Source organism: Crocodylus siamensis, chromosome 7, assembly GCF_052110815.1.
Source record: "Crocodylus siamensis isolate JL-2025a chromosome 7, ASM5211081v1, whole genome shotgun sequence".
NCBI lineage: Eukaryota > Metazoa > Chordata > Crocodylia > Crocodylidae > Crocodylus > Crocodylus siamensis.
This window is the reverse complement of record NC_143401.1, coordinates 1,824,682-1,838,546: the sequence shown is the minus strand read 5'-3', so window position 1 is coordinate 1,838,546 and position 13,865 is coordinate 1,824,682. Positions and strand designations below refer to the sequence as shown.

The 13,865-nt window shown below is 56.2% G+C and overlaps 1 protein-coding gene across 1 annotated transcript; it reads right to left on the bottom strand.

The window, feature by feature from the left end:
• Positions 1–407: 407 nt before the first annotated feature.
• Positions 408–2,567, bottom strand: ID3 (inhibitor of DNA binding 3). Its single transcript, XM_090058075.1, has 3 exons — positions 2,128–2,567; positions 1,975–2,031; positions 408–1,214 (listed from the first exon to the last, which is right to left on the bottom strand). The coding sequence occupies exons 1-2, from the start codon at positions 2,446–2,448 to the stop codon at positions 1,987–1,989; spliced, it is 366 nt and encodes a 121-aa protein (XP_089914201.1). The 5' UTR covers positions 2,449–2,567; the 3' UTR covers positions 408–1,214; positions 1,975–1,986.
• Positions 2,568–13,865: the final 11,298 nt, after the last annotated feature.

The window sequence follows — 13,865 nt, the reverse complement described above, 5'->3', positions numbered from 1 at the left end:
TGTATTTGCTAGAACACAGCCCCAGAAATGCCTGCCGAGCTCCTGCCCCAGGAAGTGGAGCAACATGGGCTTAATTCTTAAATCATTTAACATCACAGGGACAAACAGTAATATTCAGTGCTAGAAACAGTAATAGTCGGTGCTATGCAACTACTTGGGTCCCTTATCCTCAGTATTTCAGTGTCACCCATCTGCTTCAGGCAGTTTGAAGGGGACACCACCACAACTCCTGACAACATTGGTCTCATTCCTGGGGCCTAGTAATTTATCTTTTTTCCTCCCCAAAGTTTGTAGTAGATGAATAAATAGAAGCCACCACCAAACATACCCAACTGGCTTTTCCTCTTGGAGGGAACAGACTGAACTTAAAAAAGCAAACAAACAAACAAACAAAAAACTGAACAAAAAAGAGAACAAACCTTAACATTTTATTCCGTAAAAATTTTTAACTTTTATAAAAAGTTTATAAAGCAAGTACAATGCATGACTGCAGAAATTCACCTTCCTGCAAAAAAGGTACAAAAGTCATACTCTATTATAGAGTTCAACAATAAACATGAGGCTACAGCCCCAAAACAGCTCAGTTTTGTATTCTTGAAGGCATCAGACACCCACTGCTTCCCTCTTCCACCCCCCCTTTTAAAAAAGGACTTAAAAAAAAAAATCACGCTATAATCCAAAATATACATACAGCTTCATCTCTGCAAGTCTATTAAAAGAATTGTCTCATTTATGTCCATCCACATTAAAAAATAGATATATATATGCAACGGGTGGGAAAGTCTAGTATAGTTGGGTTTTTCTCTCTTTTAACTAACATAACCCCGAGCTAGCAGTGCAGGTAACTTGATGTTCAGGAGGGAACGGTCCAAGCCTCAGTTTTCCTCGAGTCCTTGTGCAGCGAGGCAGTTCAAACGCAGACTCCAGTTCCAGTTCAGCTTGGGAGGAAGTCGAAACCTTGCTCCTCGTGTGTAGTTTTATTTTTCAGGCAGGTAGGAAGGAAAGGGGGTAAAATATGAAACAAAGAACAGGGGCGTGGGGGTGGAACGGACAGTTGCTAGAAAATTCAAATGCAGCCTCCCATGCTTGGGGCGAGGTGTTGCACAGCCGTGGTGTCTGGAAGATAAAGGCTGAGGGCTGCAGGACTGGATGCAGGGGGTTAAAGTCTGCGCTCTCCCTCCTCTCTCCAAGTGTTGTGATCCCACACCTGCAGCCTGAATAGGGTGGAGGGGAAGGGGGGGGATGAGAAGGAAAGAGACATGTCAGCTCCAGAGCAGATCAGAGGCAGGTCTGCAGACAGCCTGGCGCCACAGAGGAAACTTGTATTTACCTCCAGCTGATAACGAATCAGGAACCAACACTCGGCTGGGTGTTTGCTAATTGGCACCAAAAGGGAGGGGGAAGGGGCCAAGCCCTTCTTTCCAACTCCCCTGCACAGGGATGGCCCATAAAAGACACCCCCCTCCGCTTCCACCTCCCTTGCAAACGCATCTCCACCGGGCAGCCCCTTGTTTCCAGCTCCCACCAAGGGATCTCAAAGCACAGCCTCACTTGCAAAGGGATCCTGACTGACCGGAGAGGACAAGCCCTTGTTTCCAACCCCCTTGCTCAGCTCCAACCAACACCCCCCCCCCCCGTTTCCAACTCCCTTACGCGGGGGTCTCAAACGGTTGAAGGAGACCCCCCCGTTTCCAGCTCCCCTGCAGATGGATCTCAAACAGGAGGCAAGCCCTTCTCCCAGCTCCCTGACGAGGAGAACCGCTGCAGGCCAGGGCACCCCCTTCCTCCCAAGGGGCTCTCCCCCGACTACGAGGGGGCTTGGCCAGGCACCGCAAAGGGTGCACCGCCTTGATGATTAGAGCAGGGATGGAAGCAGGAAGGGGGGCGATGCCGCCAGGCCCTGCACATGGATCTCAAACACGAGGCAGCCGGGAAGAGGGGCCCAGGCCCCGCAGGGCGGGCTCGGGCGCTTACCGCACGCGGGCATCAGTGGCACAAGCTCCTCTCGTCCTGGGCGCGCAGGTCGGCGGGCTGCGGAGAGAGGGGAGAGTCAGGCCGGGCGGGCGCCGGGCGGCGGCGGCGGCGGCGGGGGCGGTGCGGGGCCGGGGCCGGGGGCGGGGGGCGCACCTTGCGGGCCCGCGGCGAGGGCTCGGGGGCCGGCGCCGGGCGCTGCGCCTGCTCCTCCAGCACGATCTGGAGGTCGAAGATGTAGTCGATGACGTGCTGCAGGATCTCCACCTGGCTCACCTGCCGGCCCGGCGGGATGCCCGGCACCAGCTCGCGCAGCTTGGAGTAGCAGTCGTTCATGTCGTAGAGCAGGCCCATGGGCTCCTCCAGCGCCGGGCTCTTGGTGCTGCCGCCGCGCGCGATGGCCAGGCTCTGCTCCGACAGGCAGCACACGGCCTCGTAGCAGCTGCGCACGGAGCGCACCGGGCTGATGGCCTTCATGCTCCGCCGGCGGCGGCGGCGGCCCGGCCGGCCTCCCTGCACCCCGCACGGACGCGCCCCGCACCCGCGCCGCGCCGCTCCCGCCCGCACGCCCCGCGCCGCTCCTGTGCGGCGCCGCAGCCTCCGCCGCCCCTTATATCCCGCGCGCGGCCCGCGGCTCCGCCCCCTTTTATGCAAACTCCCCCCCCCCCCCGCTCCTCTCGCGGCCGCGACACGCGGGGAAGCGCCGGCGGAGCGTGCGGCCGCCGCCGGGGAGTGGGGGAGCCGCCCCGGGCACACGGGCCGCGCGCTGGAGGCGCCCGGGGAAGCCCGCAGCCGGGCCCGACACCCCCGCGGCCGCGGGCCGGCGGGAAACGCCGGTTCTGAGGGGGGTCTTGTGAGAAATTAGTGCCGCCTTGTTCCTCAATTTGCTGCTCATGTGACCTCCAGACTCTCTGGCGTCGGGAATTATCTTGTGACCGGGGGAAAAAAATTAATTGCGGTAAAGCTGAGGTTAGGATGGAGAAAACAGATTTGGGTCAGCAACTGTGACTGTGGAAGCATTTAGGGGGGTGTGTAGGGGAGGGGGGTACAGGCTTATTTGATAGAAAACTTTTGGGGGGGTGTGGAGGGGAGGCGGGGTGTGAGTGTGTGTGTAGGGGAGGGGGGTACAGGCTTATTTGATAGAAAGCATTTGGGGGGGTGTGGAGGGGAGGCGGGGTGTGAGTGTGTGTGTAGGGGAGGGGGGTACAGGCTTATTTGATAGAAAACATTTGGGGGGGTGTGGAGGGGAGGCGGGGTGTGAGTGTGTGTGTAGGGGAGGGGGGTACAGGCTTATTTGGCAGAAGCAGGGCTCGGAGGGGTGCAGCGCGGGGCCGGGGGAGGAAGCGGTGCCCCCGGGCGGCGGGGCGGGGGCAGGAGGGAGCAGAACCCGCGACAGAGGCGATGCCTTTTCTCAGACAAGCCAGATCTCTGCAAGAAGCTGAGTGCTGACTTGCGGGCGGGGCGGGGCAGTCGCCCCCCTGGCTGCGGCCCGTGCGTGGCGAGCCTGGTGCTGCGCTCGGCTCTGGGCCTGTGCTGAGGATGGCAGCCGCCGCTTGGTTTCTTCCCGCGGCCTGGGGATGATTTGGAAAGCGGTCCCTTCCTTGCCGTCTCTGCCAAGGCTGAATTATTTCGGGGTGGGGGTGGAGACGTGGGCACCTGAGTGCGTTTCTTCTGCCCGCAAAACCAATGCACTCCGGAGCGGCCCAGGTCCGGGGGGGGGGGGGGGAGGTTCTCCTCTTTCTTTGTTTTTTTGCAACAGACCCAAAAGCCCTGTGTTTCTTGGCTTTTGTCTCTTCTGCTCTGACATGTAGCTAGGTTTGGAGAGCTCCTGTTCCCAGCCCCCTTGTGTGGGACCATGGGTAGAGTTGCAATTTCCATGTTTTGAAGCAAGCTCTTCATTTCACAATGGGGTTATTTCTGACATGTATTTATTTATCTGTACTTGGGCGCTTGCTTCATGTGACGGGAAAGGTTTTGAAGGCCCCCTCCCTTCCCAAGCCGGGAGCTGCTGCTCGGCCCCTTTCCGCAGGCCTTTGGAGACGGGGCTGCTGAAGCGAGGCCGGGTTTCTTAACCAAACTCTTCTCTGCCCCTTTCCTGCTAGATCCTCTTGACTCTGCCCACGCCGCCCTCTGGCATGCAGCGCCTTTCTTCTGGATTCACTTTCAGGGCCTTGAGAAAAAAAAGGCAATAAGGAAATAAAAGCGAAAGAGACTTTGCAGCGGGCCAGCGAGCCTCCGGCAGCCCCGAGCTGGGGGACAGGCCTGGACGTGCCGCCGGGCTGCCCTCGTGGGGCCGGAAAGTGTCCCTTGCACGGGCAAAGCCCAGGTCGTCGCGGCGCTTCCCACGTTGCGTGTGCACTTGCACACGCGGCCCCCGGCCATGCGTAACCCGCCCGGAGCGGGCGCCCCCGCCCCCGCGGGAGCCGCGTGTGCCCCCGGCCGGCTGCGCGCCGTTCCCACTCCCCCCCGCTCGCATTTTTTATTTTTATGAAAGGATGTCATTAAGGCTTTTGTTTGAACTGTTTTTGTTGAAGAACTTTTCTCACAAGCCTATTTTTTGTTGAGGAATCTGCTCCCTTTGCCCAGCTGTGTCCCTGTCCCTCCAGCTGTGTTGATCTAACTCGCAGCTCCAGACAGCCTGGCGCCAGCCTTGCGGACGTCATGCATTCACACAGGGATGCGTGGCCAAGGCAACCTTTCCGCAGCCATAGCCACGAGCCCGGGCCGGCGGCTCCGCCAATGGGGCGGCCGGGGCGGGGCTCCGCCGGCCGGGGGCGGGGCGGAAAGAAGTGCGCGGCGGGGCAAAGTGGCGAGGCCGGGAACGTGCTGGCACCGCCTCGCCCGGCCCGGGGGGGGGGGGGGGGCGCCACACGGTTGCAAAGAAGGACTGTGTTGTTGCAACTCTTGGGGCAGGGGGCCGGGCGGCCGGGCCATCCGCTGGGGCGCCGCAAGAAAGCACTGGAGCTTCTAGGTCTAGGCCTGGAAATGGCCAGGTGTTGGGGTGGACGCTCAACATTTTTTACTGGCGGGGTGGGGGAATATAAATATACGTGTCTAGGGGGTGCGTGCTCAACATTTTTTACTGATGGGGTGCAGGAATATAAGTAGACATAAATTGGGGTGCGTGCTCAACATTTTCTTACTGACGGGGTGGGTGAATATAAATATACATATATTGGGTGTGTGCTCAACATTTTTTTACTGATAGGGGTGTGAGATCAAAAAAGTCTGGAGACCACTGAGCTAGAGAGTTGCACATAAAGACTTTTTTTGCAGCTAGGTGGCTACAAAGAAGCATTTCTCATGGGTAGAGGGCACCTCTTGTATTAGACCAACTAGATGGGGGCAGGCAGTTATTTTGGGTGGAGAGGCCACTTACTGAGTTTTGGCAAGCCATCGAGGGCCGCGTGACAGGCAGCCAGGGGCAGAAAATATTAATTTTTATTAATCTAAATTTGTATAAATAGTTTATAAATATAAAATAGAAATATTGATTTTTATTAATCTAAATTTTTTAGGGGCCCTGCAGGCCATGTAGAATGGCCTGGCGGGCCACATCCGGCCCCTGGGCTGCAGGTTGCCCACCCCTGACCTAGACGGCCGCAAATAATTTTGGTTGCAACTCTCTGGTGGCTGCAAAGAAGCATTTCTCTGAGGGTAGAGAGGTGAGGTCTTTTATTAGACCAGCTAGATAGCTGCAAATAAAGACAGGGTTTTGCAGCTAGTGGCTGCTCAGAAGCATTTCTTTTGGGGTAGAGGCCATATCTTTTACTAGACCAACTAGAGAGTTGGAAAAAAAAAAAGTATTTGCAACTACCTGGTGGCTGCAAAGAAGCATGTCTCTTGGGGTGGAGGTGAGATCTTTCATTAGACCAACTAGATAGCTGCAAGGAAAGAATTTGCCTTGCAACTAACTAGTGGCTGCAAAGAAGTGTTTGTCTTGGGGCAGAGGTGAGGTCTTTTAGACCAACTAGATAGTTGCAATTTTTTTTTCTCTATTTGCAACTATCTGGTGGCTGCAAAGAAGCATTTTTGTTGGGATAGAGGCGAGATCTTTTATGACACCAGCTAGATAGTTGTAAGGAAAGATTTTTTTTGTTTTACAACTGTCTAGTTGGTCTAATAAAAGATACCGCCTCTACCCCAAGAGTTTTGTCTGCCCATGCCTTTAGACGAAACACGGCTACAACCGCTATCCCTGAAAGAATCGTTTCTAGCCTTTTCTGGGAACTGATTCCTGCCGCAAGCCAAGACTCCGGCTACGCTTATCGCTGGCCAGTTGGGGAGTCGTGAAGTCAGGGGTTTTGGCTCGGAGCAAGCCCCGGGGAAAAAAAAATACAAGCGGGAATGCTCCAGAGTGCAATGATTTCATGCAGAGAAAGGCCCACACTGTGTGCGTTTTATTAAACCAAAAACCCAGTAGTTTTTGAGCTGTGATTTGCCCCCAGAGCGAACTTTTCTGTCCGGGTTTTTTTACCATCCGTGTCGAGGCCAAATGCGTTCTGGATTGTGTCGTTGAACTCTGACAAGGGTCTTCGGGTCGACGTGACGTCTTCTGTTCGACCAACTGAAGAGTTGGGAAAATAGCTCTTTGCAAAGCTTTTGGATGCAAACACCCTGCTTCAAGCCTAGGGAGAGTCTGCTGGTGCAGGTGGGTCCTGAAATCGGGCTGAGCGCTCTGTGCCTTCCTCCTGGGCCGTCCGTCCGGGGCTTTGGATGCTCCCAAATTCTGGGCAGTCGTCCTGCATGCGAGGCCTTGGGGTTCAGACGCCCCCAGTCTCACTTGATCTTAGCCAGAGGAGGAATTTTTTTGTCCATTAGGTCCCAAACCTGAGCACTTGCTCCTGAGCGCTTGAGGCTGTGCTCCCCTCCCAACCTTTCTCTTCTCCAGCACTGAGCCGCCTTCTCAGCCGGGCAGCATCTGCCATCCTCCCCTTCCCCGGCACGTCGCTAATGCACGATCATTTGTCCCAGTTCTGCTTCTCGAAGGATGTCTCCGGCTTGCCGTGCTCCGAGGATTGCAGGAGCAGATGCCTGAGTAGGCTCGCAAGGGCTCATGTTACAGATCAAACCTTGTAAGAAGTGCTCAGTGTTTAAAAAATAGCAATAATAAAGCCCATGCAGATGGCAGGATATGGAAATATAAAATACCCATCCAAATTAAACATGCAGGGGTACTGTCTCCTAGGCTGGGGTGTTTAGGGGATGGGCAGCGGATGGGAGGACTGAAGTGGGGAGGAAGGGGAGTTTCGTGGGGTTTACCAGCCTAACCCCAGGGGAGGGCCCGGGGGCGCGGGGGGTTTCTGAGGACTCGGAGTCTGGAGGATTTCTGGCAGAGCTGAAGTGCTGAAAATGATTTGGGCCAGACGACAGAAGAAGCAGTGATGGCATTTGCCCAAGCAAACTACAAAGGAGAGAGCTCTTCCACAGCAGTCATCTGGATTCACTTTCAGGACGAGCATTGGGCTTAAATGAACTTTTGGGGGCTTCACAACTTTCCCTCATTCATGATCAAAACTAGAGCTGGGGGAACTTAAGGGGAACCCCAGCCAGGCAGAAAGCCGGCTCAGGCTCTGGTTCAGGAAAGTGTTTAAACACAGGCTTAAAGCGAGTGTTTAAGTCCCGTTGACATCCCATCTTCAGCAAGTGCTTTAAGATGCTTTCCTGAATTGGGGTCTTTATGCTTTTCATCCTCTGTGTTTGAGAGTCTGGGACAACATTCAAATCAAGGGAAAATTTTAAAGCCAAGGAAGAAATCACAGCAGCGGCTGCAATAAAAAGTGCTGGTTTCTTCAGTGTCACCATAATTTGTAAGCATACGAATTCTCATCATGGTTCCCCCTTCCCGTCTTAGGGAAGGTACGTGCATGTAGCGTACTTGCGAGGTGTTTCACACGAGGAGCTGGGCTCACAGTCCACACTAGGAGACACGGATGTGGCTATACTGGACGTGTTCGGTAACCATGCACACGTGCGAAGGCCCAGTTCAGCAATGCATGCAGGCACGGGCCTTCCTGCCTTGCTCTTCTGCGTGGCAATGATGCACGTGCTGAATCGAAGCAGGTTTCTAAATTGAGCACCCAAGGTGTTCGAGCAGCACAAGGCATGAAACACAAGTGAGCGGATACCCAGCCCTTCGCCGTTCCCGTTATACAATGCTAATTAAGTTATTGAGATCAGGACAGTTTCTCCCCCTCTAGCCGGGCTGCAGAAGGCACCTCAAAGGTCTTGGAGGCACAGGGCTGGACAGGACCACGGGCGTACCTTGCTGCAACTCCCTGCACAACGGGTCATGTTTATACCTCCGATCCAGGTAGGGCTGCCAACCCTCCAGCCTTGCCCTGCAGTCTCCAGGAATTAGATATAAATCTCCAAGAGATGGCTTGGAGATAGATGATAAGGCATTCATTAAAATAAGTATTAATTGTTGAATCCAATTTATACGGTGGGTTTTTAAAATGTAATAGTCACATGCATTTGCCTGCCTGACGTCAAATCTGTGCACCGTAACCCCTGATGTATGCGAGCGCGCGCGCGCCGGTGTTGGGGAAACCTCCCGGAAGAGGTTCAGAGTTGGCAACCCCAGCTCCAGTCCTGCTCTCACCCCCAGTGGGATTTTTTGCCCTGACTTCATCAGCCCTTGGCTCATGGTCATCTGCTAGGCAAGGTGGACCCGAGTTCAGTTCTCAACCAGGTTTCTTCTTGCTGAAGCACGAGGCAGGGTGGGAGAAGGAGCAGGCCTGTTGCAGCGGCTTAGGGACTGATTACTGTAAGGTCTCTGGCTAACCACTTGCCTGGGGCACTGCCTGGCTCCCCGAGGCTGCCCTGAGCCCCGCTGCCGTTGCACGGAGGCAGGGCAGGGAAGGAGGGAGCCTGCTCGCTGCTGCCCGCGATTGCCCCGCTGCAGGAACCACGCTCCAGGCCCCCGTAGGAGCGCCGGTCGCCTTCACCAATTCGGTTCGTTTCCAAAAGGAGCTGCCATCTCCCAGCCGCTTCCATATAAATCATCTGAATTGATTCAATAACGGCGGGGCGGTGGATCAACATCCCAGCAGGCTCCTGTGTCTGAGCGCCAGGAGCACAGATCAAAACCAGCAATAAGAGAGTCCTCGTGTCACAGGCGGCCGCCACCTTCGGCGCAAGCTCTTTGGGGCAGGGACCGTCCAGTGCATCCCGTGCAGCGGGATCCTGGGCTGCAACCAGGGTGCTGCAAATAATGACATCAAGAGCGACCGGTGCCACTCTGGGTGCAGCTGATCGGGGGAATTGCCAGGTTCAGAGTCCGGCATCTCGTCCACAAGCTCAGACGCCCCCGAATGATGGGAAGCTTTCAGAAGTGCAGCCCTGGGCTGGAAACCTGGCGAGAGCCGCCTGCGTGGGGCTGTTTATGCCACACCTTGACCATTCATGACAGGATGTTGCGTTTTTCTCTTTTAAATACAACCGCTAATTAACCCGTGGAACTCACCGCTGCTCTCCAATGAGCATGGCGGGATTCAGCAATGCACTGCACACGGCTGCAGATAAAAAGAGCCTTGTCCACGCTGGCGAGGAAGCAGGAAGACTGCTGACAAGGGGGCCGAAACTCGCACAGCTCAGCACCACGCAAAGAGGGAATTTCCTCAGCAGGAAGGGGACTATGTTGCTGCATCACGCCTTCCTCCAGCGCACCACATGCGAGGTGCTGTCAGATGGGGAGCGGCCGCTGATGTGCTCCCAGTCGGGCCCGTTAGATCCATGCTGGTGCCAAAGCAGGAGCACTGGGCAACCGCTTAGGATTGCTGGAGTCTAAAGACCAACCCATCCCTCTGCCCGCAAGCTGGCGAGGGGAACGCCCGTCCTAGACCTCCCAGCAAGGTTGGCTTCAGGTGAGGAGCCAGAGGCCCCGGAGGAAAGAGACTCCTTGCGTTTCTTAGCTCGTCTGTCCTCCCTGAAGCAGCGCGGTTGGTAGTGAAAGCACAAGAGGCTGAATTCGGAGCAGCTCTTCCCTGCCACCGGTGGCGTGACCCCAGCCATGTCACTTTGCCTTCCAGGGCTTCAGGCTCCCTCCAAGGGATATCACCACTGCCTAATGCAGAAGGGCACCATGAGTCTTCGTTCATAAGTATTGCTCTGCGTTGAGTGGGAGAGAAAAGTGGGAGTGTTGCGGCCCTAGAAGCAAACGTCCTACAAGTGCCCCGGTCCCAGCCTTATTGCTTGCACTTCGCAACATCAACCGTTGCGCTAGGTGCGGGACATACAGGGAGGGGAACACCCCCCGCCCATCATGCTGCAGACCAGAGCAAGAGCTGAGAGCAAGAGCCCTGCCACTGCTCCGCCTTGCTTTGAGTGGAGGGGTCAGCCTCTCACCTCTAGGAGAGAAAAGGGGAAGCCCCACTTTGCACCGGGGCTCACCTGTCTGCCCCAGCCACAGCATCAGCGGCACCCTTGACTGGGGGATCCTAGCAGTCAGTGCCACTGGCACCCCGCAGCCCTGCCCCAGTCACTGGGAAACCCAACCCGGCCTCAGGGAATGCATGTGGGTTTGCAAGACCCTTTGCAGCAGACTGTTTGGAGAGGGGATTAACCCCTTGCACAGACCTTTCACAGCACTCGCTGAGCTGCATGAGGGTGCTGGCGGTGGGGGGGACACGGGGCCCAGGTCTCTTCTCCTTCTCCCACAGGCCGAGTGGGAACATGACCAGCTCAACTAGGTTCAGAGCTGCTTCCCCCACCTCCCCCAGGCAGAAACCACAAACCAGTCAGCCACTGTGTATGCACAAACTCAGGCCCAGAGCTTTCAAGGCGTCTTAGAGGCCTTGTGGAAGCAAAGGGATTTGCCCAAGGCTATGCAGGAAGTCAGTATTGTAGCCAGAAGTAGTGGTCACAGGCTCTCTGTACCCCCCTCAGCCTCCTTTTAATCCACCAGCCGGAGAGATTAGATGCTGGTGTTTGAATTCGCACAGCAGAAGGGACCCTGCGAGCTGCACGGCCCGGTGGGGAGCAGAGGGAGTCACTGCCACCTAATCCAGGGCACTGCCCCGGCTGTCCGAGGGGCCTGTTGATTTTTAACCGTGTGACGTTGGAAGCACCCTGGCCTGCCCCGGCAGCCACGAAGCCAGCAGCAGCAGCAGGGACTTGGACCCGAGTCATCCAGACATTGCCCTCCTCCTGGGACTGATAAGGCCAGTGACCTGTCCTCCGCAGGTGGGCTGTCACTGTCCCTCACCCCACCTGGGCTGCGCTCCGTCGGCAGCTGCAGAAACCCTGCTCCGACTCCGCTTCTGCAATGGCATCCACAGCTCCCTCAATAAAAGCTGAGGGAAGGACCCCAAGGAAGCAGCAGAGAGCAGGGATGTTGCAATCCAGGTCTCCAGAGACTAGCAAACCAACAGGACATGCAGAGAGGCCTGTGCTTCCTACGTGGGCCAGCAAGTCTACCCCACCGCTCCAACGGACCTCAGCTACTCAGTGTTACCACAGCGCTAAGAGATCAGGGCCCCACTGTGCTGGGTGCTGCACCCCCCGCTGAGAGACAGCCCCCGCCCCAAGGAGCTGGCAGTCAACACAGAGAAATGGAGAGCAGGGAAACTGTGGCACTGAGACATTAAGTGACTTGGCTGGTGTGCTCCAGTAAGTCGGCGGCAGAGAAAACACAGTGGGAAGAAACCGCAGTCTCCTGCCCCAGGATGCGCCCACCCACCCAGCCCAGCACAGCCGTGGTCCCCGACACCAGCTAGCCATAGAAATATAAACGCTCAGTCTCACGTATCGCACCCTCTGTATCCTACCATAGTCCCTTCACCATCCACCGGGCTCCAAGCAATCAACAACACAGACCAGAAAAGCATCACAGCTGCCATGCGAGTTAGTCTGTCTGCAAATGGGACGTCCAGCACCAGAGCCATCGCTCCAGGCTCTCTGCAAACTCAGGCAGCCTTTGCTATCACGCTGACCTTTGTGTCACGTGTCCCTCCCAGCCAGCCCTGCTCCATACGTCCTTCGTTACCAGCGAAAGCAGAAGCAGGATTAACAACCTGAGAACTGCATCGCCCTCCTTCACGCCTCTGCGGACGCTGGGCAGGGCATGACCCAGGCGGAAAGCGCTGCATAACATGGTGCTTAATCCCTTCCAAAACCCGAATGAAGACAGGACGGGCCCTGACATCACATCTGCCTGGACGTCTCCGGTCACCGCCCTCCCATTTCAATGCATGACAGTTTAGCTCGGTCCTTTGATTATAGTCCCTGAGCCTTCAGCTTGTGTGACCGTGCTCATGCCTTCCCCATTCAAACTCACGCTCAGATGCAGCATGGACCAACTTCCAGAGCAGTCACGGCTGCTTCATGCTCTGTAGCTCATTTTGCCCTTTGTTGCACAGGTCGGTAGTCACGTTTGCGTAGCAGAAGTGCAGGATTTACCCTGCCGCTGCCTGGTCTTTTCACCCGTCTGGTTTCTCAATAATGGCATTGACCTTTCTAGCATGCTTTGAGGTGGGTGGAGGAAAAGCACCAGATAAAACCTAGACATCGTCATCATCATCTTTATCATTAATAACAACAATAATAAATAGTAACAACAACAGGAACAATAACCCGTGTTGCATACAGCCCGCAAATTTACTAGACGGCAGGGTCAAGATCCTCAGGAAGCATTGATGATTTTTGGCATCTTCCTTTTTAGGGCTCTGAACAACAATTATCGAGAGGTGAGGGGGTGGTTTTTCAGCTAAGCACTTTTTCAAGTGCCTGAAGTTAGCCCCTGCAACATGGAGGCACCCAAAAGGATTAGGAGTAACCTCAAACATGCTAGCTTAAAAGGTCAGCCCGTCTCTAGTGACCGTGTGCATGGCTGTGTCGACAGAAGTCAGCCCCCGACGCACTTCAGTCCTGTCCCAGGATCTCCTGGGACGTATAAAGCAGAAGCAGATCGGGGGCGGCACAATTACCTGCCGTGTTCAGGCTTGTAAATGCAACACACAAGGTGCTCAGAGATAGGTGATGTGCCAGAGGCCACACGGGCAGTCTGTGGCAGAGCAGGGAAAGGCACATAGGTGAGCAAGTGCCCTCCTCCTTGCCCGTCCTTCCCCTCTGGTTTGCTCAGCTTTGGGGGCAGCAGTGGCCTCGACCACCCATGCTGGTAAACACGGGCAAGCATGGCTGCAGGGTCCTACGTGCGTGTTTGTGCAGACACGTGCCGGTGGTACGTGCTCGGTGCACACACCCGCTCGTGGACCTGGAGGGAGGGGCACGCTTGTAGCAGGGGGGCTGGTTGGGGGCACATGTGCACGCCGCGTTCACACGCGTGTGCCTGTGTCACCCGCTGTGCTGGGGGCTGAGCCCGAGAGCGCAGTGCTAAGCTGCAGCTGCTCCTCCAGCTGACAGCAGTAGTAGGCCCTTATCTTCTCGGTCCCTAGAGGCTCCCACTGCGGGTGGCAATGGCGAACAGCCCACGCAGGCCGCGGACCGGGGGGGCCGTAGGGTTCAGCTCCTGAGCCGCCCTGTCACCGTGCAAAGCCCCTTCCCCTTCCCCGACCCCACTCATAACCCGGGGGTCACAAGCCTTGCTCTCCCGGCCCCATAAGCCGCTGGCTCCCGCCGCCGGGCTGCTGGCGCCGCGCGGATTTTATCCGGCTCATGCGCTCGCCCGCGCGAAGGGCAGCCTGGGCTCCGGCTACCCCAGGAAGGGGTTAACCGCCTAATCCACCAGGGTTTTCTTCTCCCCCCTTCTCCCCTCTGCACAGAAATGCTGTTTTTCCCTGGATTCCAGCATCGTCCCTGCTGTGCTTGCAAGCTGAATCCAGGTGCTGGGGCAAGGCCATTGAAAACAATACCAGAAGCACTTGCATATGGGTGGGAGAGTCGGAGGCCTGGCGTCAGCGAGTCTGCCTCCCTCCCTCCCAAGCTGGGCTGTC

What these genes read in the sequence shown, in the direction of transcription:
- ID3 (XM_090058075.1), bottom strand. Translation starts at nt 2,448, where the DNA reads ATGAAGGCCATCAGCCCGGTGCGCTCCGTGCGCAGCTGCTACGAGGCC. An exon ending in CCTCGCCGCGGGCCCGCAAG is followed by an intron (nt 2,032 to 2,127) that starts GTGCGCCCCCCG and finishes CTCTCTCCGCAG; the next exon opens with CCCGCCGACCTGCGCGCCCA.